Source organism: Sciurus vulgaris (assembly GCF_902686455.1).
Source record: "Sciurus vulgaris genome assembly, chromosome: 15".
Taxonomy (NCBI): Eukaryota; Metazoa; Chordata; class Mammalia; order Rodentia; family Sciuridae; genus Sciurus; species Sciurus vulgaris.
The window spans coordinates 76,520,973-76,536,942 of NC_136476.1; the positions used below are offsets into that span (position 1 = coordinate 76,520,973).

At 34.2% G+C, this 15,970-nt stretch overlaps 1 protein-coding gene across 1 annotated transcript in view; it reads right to left on the reverse strand.

Annotated features, from left to right (window-relative positions):
- The window catches only part of MEGF9 (multiple EGF like domains 9), an 89,488-nt gene that overhangs the window by 11,836 nt on the left and 61,682 nt on the right, over positions 1 to 15,970 (reverse strand). The window contains exons 3-4 of the mRNA XM_079112475.1: positions 13,983 to 14,122; positions 5,820 to 5,963 (exon numbers count right to left, since the gene is read on the reverse strand). Coding sequence (XP_078968601.1) covers positions 5,820 to 5,963; positions 13,983 to 14,122 — 284 coding nt within the window. The remainder of the gene's footprint in view (positions 1 to 5,819; positions 5,964 to 13,982; positions 14,123 to 15,970) is intronic.

Sequence of the window (15,970 nt, forward strand, 5' to 3'; positions counted from 1 at the left end):
GACATAATATCAGAAAACTTCCCAAATCTTAAGAATGAAATGGAAAATCAAGTACAAGAGACTTATAGGACCCCAAGTGTACAAAATTACCACAGACCCACACCAAGGCACATTATAATGAGAATGACTAACATACAGAATAATGATAGAATTTTAAAGGTTGATAGAGAAAAAAATCAAATTATATATAGGGAGAAACCAATTTGGATCTTAACTGATTTCTCAACTCAGACCCTCGATGCCAGGAGGTCCTGGAATAACACATATTAAGCTCTGAAAGAAAATGGATGCCAAACAAGAATTTTATCTCCAGCAAAATTAAGCTTCAGATTTGAAGATGAAATAAAAACCTTCCATGATAAACAAAAGTTAAGAGAATTCACAACTAGAAAGCCTGCACTACAGAACCTTCTCAGCAAAATATTCCATGAGGAGGAAACTTAAAAAAAAAAAAAAAAAAAAAACAGTGAAAACCAGCAAAGGGAAGAACTACGCTAAAGGAAAGGTCAATCAAAGGAGAAACTAAATCAAGTTAAAAACAAAACAAGGGGGCTGGGGAGATAGCTCAGGATAGCTCAGCTGGTAGAGTGCTTGAGTTCGATCCCCAGTACCAAAAAAAAAACAAGGGCTGGGGTTGTGGCTCGATGGTAGAGGACTTGCCTAGCTTGTGTGAGGCACTGGGTTCAATCCTCAGCACCACATAAGAATGGATAAATAAAATAAAAAGGTATTATATCCATCTACAACTAAAAACAAATTTTTTTAAATGGCTAGGAACACAAATCATATCTCAATAATAACCCTGAATGTTAATGGCCTAAACTCATCAAAAGACATAGACTGGCAGATTGGATTAAAAAAAAAAAAAAAAAAAGACCCAACAATATACTGTCCTCAAGAAACTCACTTCCTAGCAAAAGATATCCACAGATTGAAGGTGAAAGGTTGGGAAAAATCATATAACTCACATGGACTATATAAACGAGCAGGAGTTTCCATCCTCATATCAGACAAAGTGGACTTCAAACAAAAGTTAGTCAGAAGAGATAAAGAAGGACATATCAAACAGCTTAAGGGAATCATACACCAATAAGACATAGCAATTATAAAAACATATGCCCCAAACAATGGAGCATCTACGTACACCAAACAAATTCTTCTCAATTTCAAGATTCAAATAGGCCACAACACAAGAATACTGGGTGACTTGAACATGCCTCTCTCATCACTGGATAGATCTTCCAACTGTGAGGGGCGACAAAGCTGACATATTTCTTCACATTAACATAGGTAGTTCTGCCTCAGGTTACCACAAATGATGAGGACAATCTGAAGAGTAGAAACTAGTACAGCCCAAGAACTGATGGCTCACTAATGAATGAAGTCCCAGATCTGTCAGAGCCAGTGCAAAGCTACTTAAATACATTAGGAAAAAGTGACTGTGATTACATAGATTGGTTCCTCAATTTATTATCCTGGCTTGATTGCATGCAACTTTAAAATATGGACCTAATTTTGGTATGGGTCTCAGGCTTTCTTCATCACACTGAAGTGTATCAGAAGGTATATTATTCTGTGTTTTTGTCCTTCAAAGTAATGTCATAATTATGTTGAAGGTCAAGAAGACCTAACTCTGTAAAGTGAAGTTTTTGTTAAATTTGGCATACACATATAAAGCTAACTTTTATAGATTAAAAAAAAAAGAATATCATCAAGTAAGCAAAAAATTAAGCCATAGGATAAAACAAAATATCTACAAATCATACATCCTTTTTACTTTTATTTTTATTTTTTTAGTGCTGGTGATCAAACCGAGGGCCCTGCGCATGCTAGACAAGTACTCTTCCCCTGAGCTGTCATCAGCCCCTACAAACCATATCTGATAAGGGACCTGTATCTAGAACTCTTTCAACTCAATGACAGAAAGATAAATGATCCAATTTTAACATGAACAAAAGATCTAAATAGACATTTCTCTAAAGAAAATATGCATCCCTTTAAAAACTGGAACAAGACAGGGATGTCCTCTTTCACCACTTCTATTCAACATTGTCCTCGAAACTCTAGCCAGAGCAATTAGACAAACTAAAGAAATTAAAGGGATACGAATAGGAAAAGAAGAACTTAAACTGTCACTATTTGCTTATGACATGATTTTATATTTAGAGGACCCAAAAAACTCCTCCAGAAAATTTCTAGACCTCATCAATGAATTCAGCAAAATAGCAGGCTATAAAATCAACACACATTAATCTAAAGCATTTTAATACACAAGCGACGAAACATCTGAAAGGGAAATGAGGAAAACAACTCCATTTGCAATAGCCTTAAACAAAATAAAATATTGGGAATCAATCTAACCAAAGAGGTAAAAGATCTCTACAATGAAAACTACAAAACACTGAAGAAAGAAATTGAGGAAGACATTAGAAGATGGAAAGATCTCCCATGTTCTTGGATAGGCAGAATTAATATTGTCAAAATGGTCATACTACCAAAAGTGCTATACAGATTCAATGCAATTCCAATTAAAATCCCAATGATGTACCTTACAGAAATAGAGCAAGCAATCATGAAATTCATCTGGAAGAATAAGAAACCCAGAATAGCTAAAGCAATCCTTAGCGGGAAGAGTCAAACAGGGGGCATCGCAATACCAGAACTTCAACTATACTACACAGCAATAGTAACAAAAATGGCATGGTATTGGTACCAAAATAGACAGGTAGATCAATGGTACAGAATAGAGGACATGGACACAAATCCAAAAAAATACAATTTTCTCATACTAGACAAAGGTGCCAAAAACATGCAATGGAGAAAAGATAGCCTCTTCAACAAATGGTGCTGGGAAAACTGGAAATCCATATGCAGCAGAATGAAACAACCCCTATCTCTCACCCTGCACAAAACCCAACTCAAAATGGATCAAGGACCTCGGAATCAGACCAGAGACTCTTCATCTTATAGAAGAAAAAGTAGGTCCAAATCTTTGACATGTCACCTTAGGATCAGACTTCCTTAACACAAGAAATAAAAGCAAGAATCAATAACTGGGATAAATTCAAACTGAAAAGCTTTCTCTCAACAAAGGAAACTATTAGCAACGTGAAGAGAGAACCTACAGAGTAGGAGAAAATCTTTGCCACTCATACTTCAGATAAATCACTAATTTCTAGAATATATAAAGAACTCAGAAAACTCTACACCAAGAATACAAATAATCCAATCAACAAATGGGCTAAGAAAATGAACACACACTTCACAGAAGAAGATCTACAAGCAATCAACAGATATATGAAAAAATGTTCAACAGCTCTAGAAATAAGAGAAATGCAAATCAAAACTACCCTAAGATTCCATTTCACCCCAATTAGAATGGCGATTATCAAGAATACAAGCAACAATAGGTGTTGGCGAGGATGTGGGGAAAAAGGTACACTCATACATTGCTGGTGGGGTTGCAAATTAGTGCAGCCACTCTGGAAAGCAGTATGGAGATTCCTCAGAAAGCTTGGAATGGATCCACCAGTTGACCCAGCTATCCCACTCCTTGGCCCATACCCAAAGGATTTAAAATTGGCATACTACAGAGATATAGCCACATCAATGTTCATAGCTGCTCAATTCACAATAGCCAGATTGTGGAGCCAACCTAGATGTCCTTCGATTGATGAATGGATAAAGAAACTGTGATATCTATCTATCTATCTATCTATCTATCTATCTATCTATCTATCTATCTATCTATGAATGAATATTACTCAGCTATAAAGAATAATAAAATTATGGCATTTGCAGGCAAATGGATGAAATTGGAGAATATCATGCTAAGTGAGATAAGCCAATCTCAAAAAACCAAAGGACGAATGGTCTCACTGATAAGCGGATGATGACACATAATGGGGGGTGGGAGGGGGGCAGGAATGGAGGAAGGAGGGACTGTATAGAGGGAAAAGAGGGGTGGGGGTCGGGGGGGAAGGAAAAGATAACAGAATGAATGAAACACCATTACCCTATGTAGATGTGTGATTACACAAATGGTATGCCTTTACTTCATGTACAAACAGAAACAACATGAATCGCATTTGTTTAGAATAAAAATAAATTAAAAATTTTTAAAAAAGATTTTAAATCATTTGAAAATTCCCTCTTTATCATGCACTATATAGTGTTGATATAATCACTGGTGTTCATGAATAGAAGATTTTCCTAATAATTAAAAACTCTGTATATAATAGTAAAATAGATTTTTCTTAAAATTCCTCTTTGGAAGCATAAAAAAGATACATATCCTAATATTTCTAATAAATAGTACTCTTGCAGAATAAAAAAAAAAGAAAGAAAGAAAATATGCAAATGGTCAGTAAGCACTTAGTCATAAGAAAAGTGCAAGTTAAAGCCAAAATGCAATACCACTTCACATCTGCTAGGATGGCTACAATCATAAAAGACAAAATCAAGTTTCAATGAGGTGGTGGAGAACTTAGAACTTTCATACAATATTGGGGAAAATGAGAATGTAAAATAGTGTACTCGCTTTGGAAAATAATCTGACAGTTCCTCACAGAGTTAAACAAAGATAAGCTACTATATGATCCAGCACTTCCACTCCTGGTTATATTCCCAAGAGAAATGGACACTAGTGTACACAAAAACATGAACACAAATGTTTACAACAGTATTATTTGTAATGGATAGAAAACAGAAACAATCCACATGTCCATCAACTGATGAATGGATAAGTATGATGTATATTCATAGAATGGCATATTATTTGTCAACCAAAAGGAATGAAGTGCCAGTATATGTTGCAACATGAATGAACTTTGAAAATATGCTATGTAAAAGAAGCCAGATACAAAAGGCCATATATTGTATGATTCCATTTATATAAACTGCTCAGAACAGGCAAATCCACAGAGAAGGAAAATAGGTTAATGGTTGCCAAAGGCTGGAGGAAATGGGAATGATTGCTAATAGTTATAGAATTGTTTGTTTTTGCTTTTTGAGATTTTTGATGGGAAGAGGTGATGACAATGTTCCAATCTGACTGTGATGATGGTTGCACAACATTGTGAACATACATTAAAAAACACTCAACTTTACATGTTAAATAAATTGTATAGATATGAATTACATCTCAATAAAGCTGTGATTTTAAAAGAAAGGATAGAAGAGAAGAAGGGAAGGAAGAACCTAACCAGGACTATCCAGCTAAGCTGCTCCCAAACTTGTAACAGAAAATATAGGAAATAAGAAATATTTATTGTTTTAAAGCACTAAATCTTAGGGTAATTGGTTATGAAGCAACTGATAACTAATACACCAGGAATATATGTGTGTTAACTGTGTTTGAAAGATAACTGTATATGGGTTGGATTGTGGCTCAGTGGTAGAGTGCCTGCCTCACATGGGTGGGACACTGGGTTCGATCTTCAGCACCACAAAAATAAATAAAATAAAGACACTGTGTCCATCTACAACTAAAAAAAATTTTTTTAAAAAGATAATTGCATAAACACAATCAGCCAACATTATTAAGTACCTTGGAAGAACTACTTAGTGAGTGTAACATTGAAAGAGTGAGTAAAACGTGCTCAGTTTTGTAGTTCCTGCATTAACTAATTGTGGTGGTTTTTAGATATTTTAAGTATCATTTCACATATGTATTTGGATTAGATTGTAAATTCCTCAAAAGGAAAAATTTGCTGCTTTTATAAGTTCCTTTCACCTATAACATTCAGACTTTTTCAATGCAATTAATAATTATTGATGAAGGATTTGGGGAAGGGTTTCCCCCTGAAATGAAGACTTACTTATAGTACAAATGCCTGTAGATGTCACTGCTGAACAAGGGCAGCGAAGACATTCTTTAGTGGCATCGAGACTCTGATAAAATCCTTCTTTGCATTCTTCACAGTGAACCCCTTTGCTGTTTTCCTGGCAGTTTAAACAAGCACCTAAAAGAAACAAATTATTATTAAGAATTAAAGATTTACTCTGAACAGGAACTTTTAAAAATCATGCCTGCAACAAAAAGACTGTAAGAATTAACCATATTATTTCTGTTCTAGCCATGTCTTTAAGTTCAGTGTGCCCCAGAAGGAAAGAATGGGTACATGATTAGAGTCACAATATTCCCTTGTTGGTCAATTGACAAATACATACTAAAAGCAGGCCAGCTATGTATGTACAAAGAAAAATAAAAACAATCTAAATATCAATTAATAGATGAATAGATAAGATGGCATTTTCATAGTTTGGATGCTGTAGTTAAATAAGTGAACTACACCTATATGTATGAACATATAAACATCTTAAAAACAACACTGATTTTAAAAGAAAATTGTATAATAATACATAAAGAAGGAGAATACTTATTTCAAAAAATTTAAAAACCACACTAAGTAATAACTAAGCCTATATGGCAAAACTTTAAAGGGTATACAGAAAGAGGTAAAGCAATATGCACAATTTTATGCTGTGCTTGTTTCTGCCAAGGGAGGGAGAAAAATGGGATGAAGGAGGAAAACAAAGAAGGCTCCAACTTTTTTTGAAATCTCCTATTTTGAATATGTGTGTGTGTGTGTGTGTAAATATGAAGCAAAATGCTAAAATGTTCAATTCTCAGCACTGCATATAAGTAAATAAAATAAAGGTCCACTAACAACTGAAAAAAAATTTTAAAAAGAAAAAATCTTAAATGTCAAAGTGTTATGCAGCTTATAAAAGCCAAAAACTGCATTATATGCAAAATATGTCTACCTGATCTCCCTCTATAAATGTTCAATGGAAAAAAATTTTTAAGAGAAAAAAACCTTGATAAAGTACTAAACTTTAATATAAAAATACCTCAAAAGAGTTAAGCAGCTCTGGTGCTGGAGTTGTGGCTCAGTGGTAGAGCGCTTGCCTAGCACATGTGAGGCACTGAGTTCGATCCTCAGAACCACATAAAAATAAAGTAAAGGCATTGTGTCCATATGCAACTAAAAATATATTTTAAAAAAGAATTAAATAGCTCTATAACAAAATTTGGACATTTGGGATAAAATATGATCCAATAATAAGTTCTTTGTGTATGCTATAACAAGAAAAGGCCATGTTGCCACCCTTATTTAAAAATGGTAATATATTTATACTTTTAATATTTTGTTCCTACAAAGCTACAGGGCATACATGCTTATTATTTTGGTGCCTTACTATTCTAGTAAGGCCACAAGCTTTTGAAACTGTTGCAATATAATTAGACTATCTTAAGTCATTTACTTACATTTACTTTTACTTCAAAATTTTTCCAGAAAAATTTAATTTGTTTTATGCCATATCCTGTAATAAGAAGTCAGTAAAAAAACAAAACAAAAACCAAGCAACCAAAACAAAAGCCCTACACAAATATCCTAAAAGTAAAAATGAAAGCAAATACAAGAGTAAAACTCATCAATTCTTAAATATCCATCACATTTTGCTTGTTTTAAACATATCATGCACTTGGATACAGATATGGAGAAAGAAAATTAATTAAAGACATACCAGACATCAGTACACCAGAACATTCATAACAGTTGTGAGGGACAACTGTCCTTTCAGCGGTTTTCCCATCTCTGATTTTCAAATTGTCTCATATACATGTGTCACTTTTATTTTTATTTATTTGGTTTTAAATTTTTTTTTTTAGTGTAGATGGACACAATGCCTTTATTTTATTTATTTATTTATTTTTTATGTGGTGCTGAGGTTCAAACCCAGTGCCTCACATGTGCCAGGCAAGCACTCTACCACTGAGCTACAACCCCAGCCCCACTTTTATTTTTATTATCTTGATTTTTTTCTCATTACAAAACTAATGCATCACAAATATATCAGATACGCACAGTAAATGTTGCAAGAACTCAAAAACATTTCATGTAGAAAGTTGAAGGTGATTATTTTTCATAATAAAAACAAAGATCCTAACCTTTAAAATCCACATGTAGTAGGAACTAAGAATGTAAATTGCTTTTATAATATGAACATAAAGTTATAGATTTAAAAATAACAGCTTCTCTGTAGCTCCATTGTAGCTTTTTAAAATAGCTTATAACTCCTCCCAGAGACAATATAGCATAAGAAATACAATATGCAGCTCTCACCAGCTACATGACCTGAAACAAACAGCTTCTGAGTTACACTCTTCTTATCTGTAAAATGGGATAATTCTTTGGCTAATGATTTAATGTAATGTTAATCATTCAAAGGGTGGAAGACTGTTCCACAGATACAATGTTTTCTCTTTATGTCTCACTTTCGTCATCTATTAATTAAGAAAACTGAACTGCTAAACTACTAAAGAGACTAAGTGTCCTATAAATCTAAACTTTGAGGATCTTTCTTTTATGATAAATGAAATAAAAATTTGCTGAAGTTTAATGTTGTTCATTATGCTCTGAGTGGAACCCACCCCTCCGTGTAATGATACTGACTTAAAATGCACATTTTCTTTGCTGAAAGATGGTCAAAGGCTGGTTAAAGAAAGGGAGGGGGAGGGGGAAGAGGAGGAAGGAGGAGGGAGGAGAAGGGGGGAGAAGGAGGAAAATAAGAATGAGGAGTAATAATGAATGTTTCCTGAAGTGATTTCACATTCCTTAGCTAAGCATCTCAAAAATTTGGTAGGGGTAACCAAGAAAATAATTTCAAAGAAAGGAATATAGGGCTCTTTTCCAACTAAATTTAAGGACAAACCTTTGAAAACATAAATTGTCACCTATAAAAAAAAAAAAAAAAAAAAAAAAAAAACCTTTTCCTTATTTCTTTCTTCATTTTACCATTTTCTGGTTTATACATAAGCCTGTCAGAAATTCAGCAATGCACTTTGTTATAGGAAGAAATGTCTGATTCTCTCTACAGGACAGAAGGCAAACTTCAACCTGTCAAACCAAAAGCAGGCCAGAATGGCCTAAGTAAATGAATAAGAGTGTAACAGAAGATAAGGTCAGAAAGAGGAAGGGGCCAAAAAATATAAAATCAAGTAGGCCATGAAAGAAGTTTGAATTTTATTCCAAAACGGATGGGAGGCCATTAGAAGGCTTAGGCATGGGAATGTTGTGACCTCATTTTACATTTTAAGAAGATCATTCTAGTTACATATAGGCCATGGGCAACTAGGGGTGGAGGGACAGGGAAACAGGAGGCAGAAAGGCTAGACATGAGAACGCCAATGTAGTTCAAAGAGATGGTAGTAGCTTGGCGGAGAATGACAGAACAAAGGTCAAGAACAGCAAAAGGACTCAGTATATTCTGAAGCTTACAAAACTCGCTGATAGAATGGATATTTGCAATAGGAAAGAGAGTAATCAAACATGACTCCTAGGTTTCGGAACTGAGCAACGGAGTGGATGATACCAGTTACTAAGATGAAGAGCAGGCTTAGCTTTCAGGGTAACTAAAACAGTTATTTTGGATGTGTTAGGTTTAAAATGCCAATTAAAACATTCAAGTGAAGTAGCCTGTTAGATATTTGAGTGTGGGGATCAAGGGAGAAATGTAAATCTATCAGAATCACATCTCTAATTTAAATTAAATTCAGGGAACTGAATATCATTAGAAGGAAAGTACAAAGGAAGGACAAACTTGTCAAGCTCTGAGGCACTAGTGTTTAGAAGAAGATCTAGCAGAGCTGATTGCAAAGGAAAAGCTAGGTACATTAAAAGGGAACAAGGAAAGTATGATAGTCTGAAGTAAAGAACATTGTGGAAGAGGACGAGACAGTTGGCTCAGTTAAGCTGCCCAAGTCATTACTCACACGGGACACTATGAGTACATGAAGGCACTTTAAAATAAGGGTACTATGTAAACATAAAGTTCTAGGTTAAAAAGTTATAGACCCTATCCCACCTCACTTTAAGGAAAATATGCCCAATAAAGAAAACCCAGAAAAACATGGAATAGAAAAAAAAAAATCACCAAAGAAATCTCATTAAGATTTTGAATATTTTCCTTCAAATTTTTCTTTATTTAGAGATTTTGGGTTTGTTTTTTAAATAGTCTAATTATATAGTACATGTCATTTTATAACCTGCTTCCTTCACTTTCTCATGTTGCTACATATCACTCTTTTCTTTTTCCGTAGCTTTATTGGGGTAAAATTGAAGTACAACAAAATGCACATATTTCAAGTATGCAATGTGATTAGTTTTGACATGTATGTAATCAATACAATCAATAGAAAAAGCATTCCCATTACTTTGTTTTAATTTGAAATCATGCAGATGGTGTTTCCTACATGATTTATTACATTAGAAATCAATCACCTTAAGATATTTAGAACCCCACTCCCACATGTCAATTATTTCAAAATTAAATGGCACACTTACAAAAATCTCAGAGTTCAAGGAAGAAAGTATAAGAAAAATAAATAAAAAGTGCTTTGAACCAATAATAATAAAAGCTTCAAATACCAGGATCTCTGGGATGAAAAAGTGCTCAGATTAACATTTATAACTTAAAGTACTTTTAGCAGAAAGAAGCTGGAATAACAAATTATTTTCAAATTGGCTATATATCATTCTTGATAATATTTTAATGATAACATAATAGAAGTTACTGTTTATTGGTTGCTTATGATAAGTCAGCTCTCTATTAGGGCCGTACAAATGTATTGCATTTCATCTTCACAACAATCTATAAGGAAGATAATTCTCAAAATAGATTACTGGAAGCAGAATTGCTAGATCAAAGATGTATTTCTTAAGGCTTCTGATATCTACTGTCAAATTGTTTCCCATAATGTTTCCCAATATATTTTACGACAGAAAGCACTTGGATATCCATTTCAATGTGAAGTGGTGAGGGTGGGGTGGGATAAGGACTAGGAAACATAGAAAGTGGCCACCAGAGGGCAGTTATATCACAGCACTGTTAAAAAAAAAAAAATCCAATTTGAGATAAAAGGAAAGACTCATCTCATACAAAGCTTGCAGTTTTAGAGCAAGTATTTGCGCTCCTTCATGTTGGATTTCTCTTTCATTATATTTCCAAAAAGGGAAGCCATTTATTTCTCTCATTACAAGCTGCTTTTAGAAATCAACCATGAAAAGGATTTCTTGTGCCTTCAATTATTTTCAGAGCAAGCACAGGTTGGCATTTACTTAACAGTAAAGAAAGTTGCCTCATTGCTGCAAGGACAAATAAAAGTGAAAACCAGCAATGCACATTGCTTTCTGCTACTGTCAAATACCTAGGGAGCAATCCTAAATATCCAAGATTGATGAAGCATTCCTATTGTTACCCAATATTGAATCTCATCTTTTCCTGTGTAGGTTTTTATACTTGTTCATTTATTCAACAAACATTCAGTGAGTACTTAACTGTGTCAAGATCCATGCTAGAGATTGTATATAGAATGGTGAACAAAACTAATATTGTTCTCATGGAACTTAACAATGCAGTGAACAATCCATATGTAACTCATAACCACAAATAGTAAATACGTGACTAAAAATTATGATAAGTGCTAAGAAAATAAAGAACAAGAGCATATGAAAACATATAATAGGGAAGTTTTAATTTAGCAGGGAGCATCAGGAAATGTTTTCTAATGAAGTGACCTTTCATTGAAAACCGGAAGGAAGATTGTGACTTAATAAGGAAAGGGGGCCCAGGTGGAGGCAGATCAGAAAGACCATTCTAGGCAGAGGAAAGCTCATGTATGAGAACCTTGGGACAAGGGAACATAGATTGCTTTAGAAATAGAAGCCAGTGTGCCTGGATCACACAGAAAAGAAAAAGAACAGCACAAGACATTACTGGCAATATCACATAAAAAGAAAAAAAAAATAGCACAATTTCTTCCAAATCAACTTCCCTACATATGCTTCACTGGAAAGTACAGGATTAGAATTCAGAATGAGTTTTCAACACAGATTTTTCTATGGTACTTTCAATTTCAAACATTCTGCTACTCTGTTCTCATCAAAATACTTGTAGTACTTGTCAGATTTTCATGCCCTGATTTTTTGTTGGTAGCAAAAAGATTTTTAAGGAAGTGCCTCTAATCCTTACTCCTAAGAAAACTAAAAATCAGAAGTTAATTGTCTTTAGTTTTTAACAGTGACTAAGTTTGCCTAAATATAGTTTTCTTTTTTATATACTATGTAGGGTTTGCTGAGCTTTCTGAACCTGTGTGTTGATATCTTTCATCTGTTTGGAAAATTCTTAGTCATCTCTTCAGATTCTGCTTCGACCCAACATCTCTTTCCTCCATTTCTGTGTCTCCCACTACTTTGTTAGACCTTTTGGCTGTGTCCCACATGTCTTTCCTGCTTTATTCTTTTCATTGTATTTTCTCTAAATACCTCAGTTTGGGCATTTTTAATTGCACTGAATTTGGGCCTATAAATCTGTCTTCACTGTGTATAATCTGCATTAAACCCATGCAATGAGTGATTGATTTCAAACATTATATTTTTCAGTTCCAGACTGTCCATTTGATTTTTTTATAGAGTGCAATGTTGAATTGAAATCTTACTTCTTTTCACCTACTTTGTCTGATTTGTCCTCTATATTTTCCTAATATATTAATTTTAATTATTTTAAAGTTTCTGTATGCTAAGTCTAAATCTGGATTATTTATGGTTCCTCTTTATATTTTATCTTTATTATTAGTCACATTTTCCTACTGTTCTCTAGTATTTTTTTGTCAGATGCCAAACATGGTATAAAAGAATCAGAAGGTCCTTCTTTCCTCTGGTAGGCATATATAAGGAAAGGATCACCATAATTCAATAAGAAATTAAAATGGGTTGAAAATGGATTGCAATTTTAGTATGAGTCAGTTCACCTCTGGTTCATCACTATGTCTTTGTCATGGCCCTTTTGATTGAGAACCTAGCAGGCCTTCATCTCCTCAGTCCTAAAAGGTTTAGTACTGGCAAGAAAGAGATGGTCGTATATTGTAATTGCAATCCTCCTGCCTCAGTCTTCCCAGTAGCTGGGATTACAGGTATATACCACCATGCCTAGCTTCTAAAAGGACTTTGTCTCCTTAGCATAAAACTGACATATCTTTCTACCTTTACAGCCCAGCCTTCCATCTCCTGCACAGCTAACGTTCTATGGGAAAACTGGCCTTTTGTGTAGGGTCCCTCTAGTTTCCAACCATCGTATAGGCCCCAAATGATTGCCTAACATTCTTCTTGTAACCTTCCTCAAGAAGAAAGCCTTTGCTTAAATCAAACCTCCTTCCTAGTCTATACCCAGAATCAACACATGTTCCCTAAAAAGAAAATTCTTAGTGCAGGGATCCAGCCTTATCTGACTGCAGCCACCTTGAGTCATAACTGCCATGACTGCTCCTGTAGCCAGTTTCCTCACATGCTATCCTAGCACATTACAGATATACAAAACCATTAGAGGAGTTTGGGAAGTTTTACAACTGAACCCTGGTGCTATCAGCACCAGGAATATGCCTGATATCTTTGATGTTAGCTTAAGATAAACCAAGCACATTTCAGCTTAGATGAAGTTACTTTTGTATTGACTACTGTGTAAGATTCTATCCTCTGACCCAATTTTCAGGGATCCACCGGTCTTGCTGCCACCTTGACTATGTTTCTGTCAATAAGTCTCCAATAAATTACACTGAAATCCTAGGCTTGTCCACCTCTTTATTCGGTATCATAGCACCTTGTGGTTGATTCATTTACACTGGATTTTCACAGAGTATCTGGTGATCAGCTTATTTAGGAAGCATTTTAAAGTGTTCTACTCTTTCTGAAAATTTGGTTCATGTAGTTTTTCTTACTTCCATAGCTTTCCAATCAATATGATTTCTAAAATTTATGTATTCTCTCCAAGAAGTTATGAGTGAGTTTGATTTGCTGTGACCTATTACATCCTATTTAGAAAAGACCTTATTAACCATTGGAAAGAATCAAGATACACTGAAAGATTTCAAAATTTTAAAAATGGAATAATTACATTACAAAATTAAGGAAAATATGTACCTGTGAGAGAATCACAACTGGCAGATCGATTATTGCACTGACAGGGCAAGCAGCCACTCTTACTAAAGCCATAATATCCATCTCGGCATTGGTTACATGTAGGGCCGGTGACACCCACTCTGCACTGGCAATTCCCAGAACTGCAAACAGAAGCAAAAACAATGAACAGAAGTAAAGCGGTTTGAAAGTTTCATCACCTAATATCTCAATACAGATGATCTTAATGCAGCAAAGAGTTTCAACTAGATTCTATTTACTAGAAGAGTGACTTTTTATTTTACATTGGAAATTGAAAAACTTCATGATTATATAATTCGACTAATATGGTACTGATAGCTGATCATGTGTGACAATGAATGCTACGTACTTGGGCAGCTTAAAATAAATAATAGCTGGGTGCTGTGCTGCACGCCTGTAATCCCATTGGCTCAGGAGGCTGAGGCAGGAGGATCCAGAGTTCAAAGCCAGCCTCAGCAGCTTAGTGAGGCCCTGAACAACTTAGCAAAATCCTGTCTCAAAATAAAATAAATAAATAAAAAGGGCTAGGGATATGGATCTGGGTTCAACCTCTAGTACCAAGAAAAAAAAAAATTCTTTCCAATATTTCTTGGTATTGTTTTTTCTCTTATAATCATTCCTAATATAATGTTCTTCCTCCTCTTTACCTCTAAAATTTTCTCTGCTTTCCATGAAACTTTTCTCAACTGGTCCACAGAGATCTTTTGGCTTCTTGACTTTATATTCACTTTATATTCAGACATTTTGATCCTAATGTAATTTGTTCTATATTCTTACACTCTGCTAACTCTTATTTTTCTAGTTAGATTGTAAAAGCCACAAGGAAAAGACCATATTATGCAGTCTTCTTATCATTAAGACCTAGCATAAGTATAGAGATCAAGTACTGTAACAAACTGTTTTTATGTCACACACTTTATAAATTTCCTTAGTCCAAGGACCATGTATTAGCCATCTTGTTACCCCTCAGAAAGGATATAAAATATAATGCCTGGTTTGTTGAAGGCACTTAATAACACATGACAAGTGCTCAATAAATATATTAACTAAATTTTAGAATTAAGCACTGTTGGGGGAAAGAAAGATGAAGGGCAACACAAATTATTAGAATTCTCAGAAAAATTATATACTTTCCCTTTTTTCCAATAGTGACCTTTCTTAATATACTCATTCTGGACCTCAAAATTTTAGATTTCATCTGAATAGATTCTGGTACAGTCATATTGAGTAAGAGACAATTTAAGGTGAAACTGCTTTTAAAAACAATTTTTCTTAGAGATGTAGCTCATAATAAAGAGTCCCTCTGGAATTGTTAATTTTAGTTCAGGAGCCCAAGCTAAAATTGTTAACACACAGATTTTATGCATCAGTTAAAGCAATCCCCTACTCCCTACCTCATATACTTCTATTTCTGTACTAAAAATAGAAGTTCTAAATTTGAGAGTTATTGTAACCCAGCATTGAATTTTGCAGAATGGAAATAACACATCTTTCAAGCATATGTATTCTATTTGTAGTATATAAATCTAAGGTTATTATTATTATTATTATTTTAACTTGGGATGTGCCTCAATGTTAAAAATTAGAAAAAACCACAGTTCTCAGAGTTTTAATTAAATAAAATCAGTCCAGAAAAGAAAGAAAGCCAGGATTGTATAATAATTTATACTTACCACATCTTAAAGTCTTGTATCCTAAGTAATAACCTATTGAATTCTCTATTCCTATTAAAAGCTGAGTAACGTATTGGGTCATGTAATTTCTTGGTGAACAACTAACTTTACAGAAAATGTAAAATGGAGGCATCTAAAAGCAGGAGTAGTATAATAATGAATATAAATAATAATAATGTATTCCCTTTATCGAGGCTGCGTTGATAAATACACATTCTCTCTAATCCTCAAGGTAATTCCCTAGTAGGTAAAGGTCATAATCCTCATTTTACTATTGAGAGAATTCAGAGAGGATAA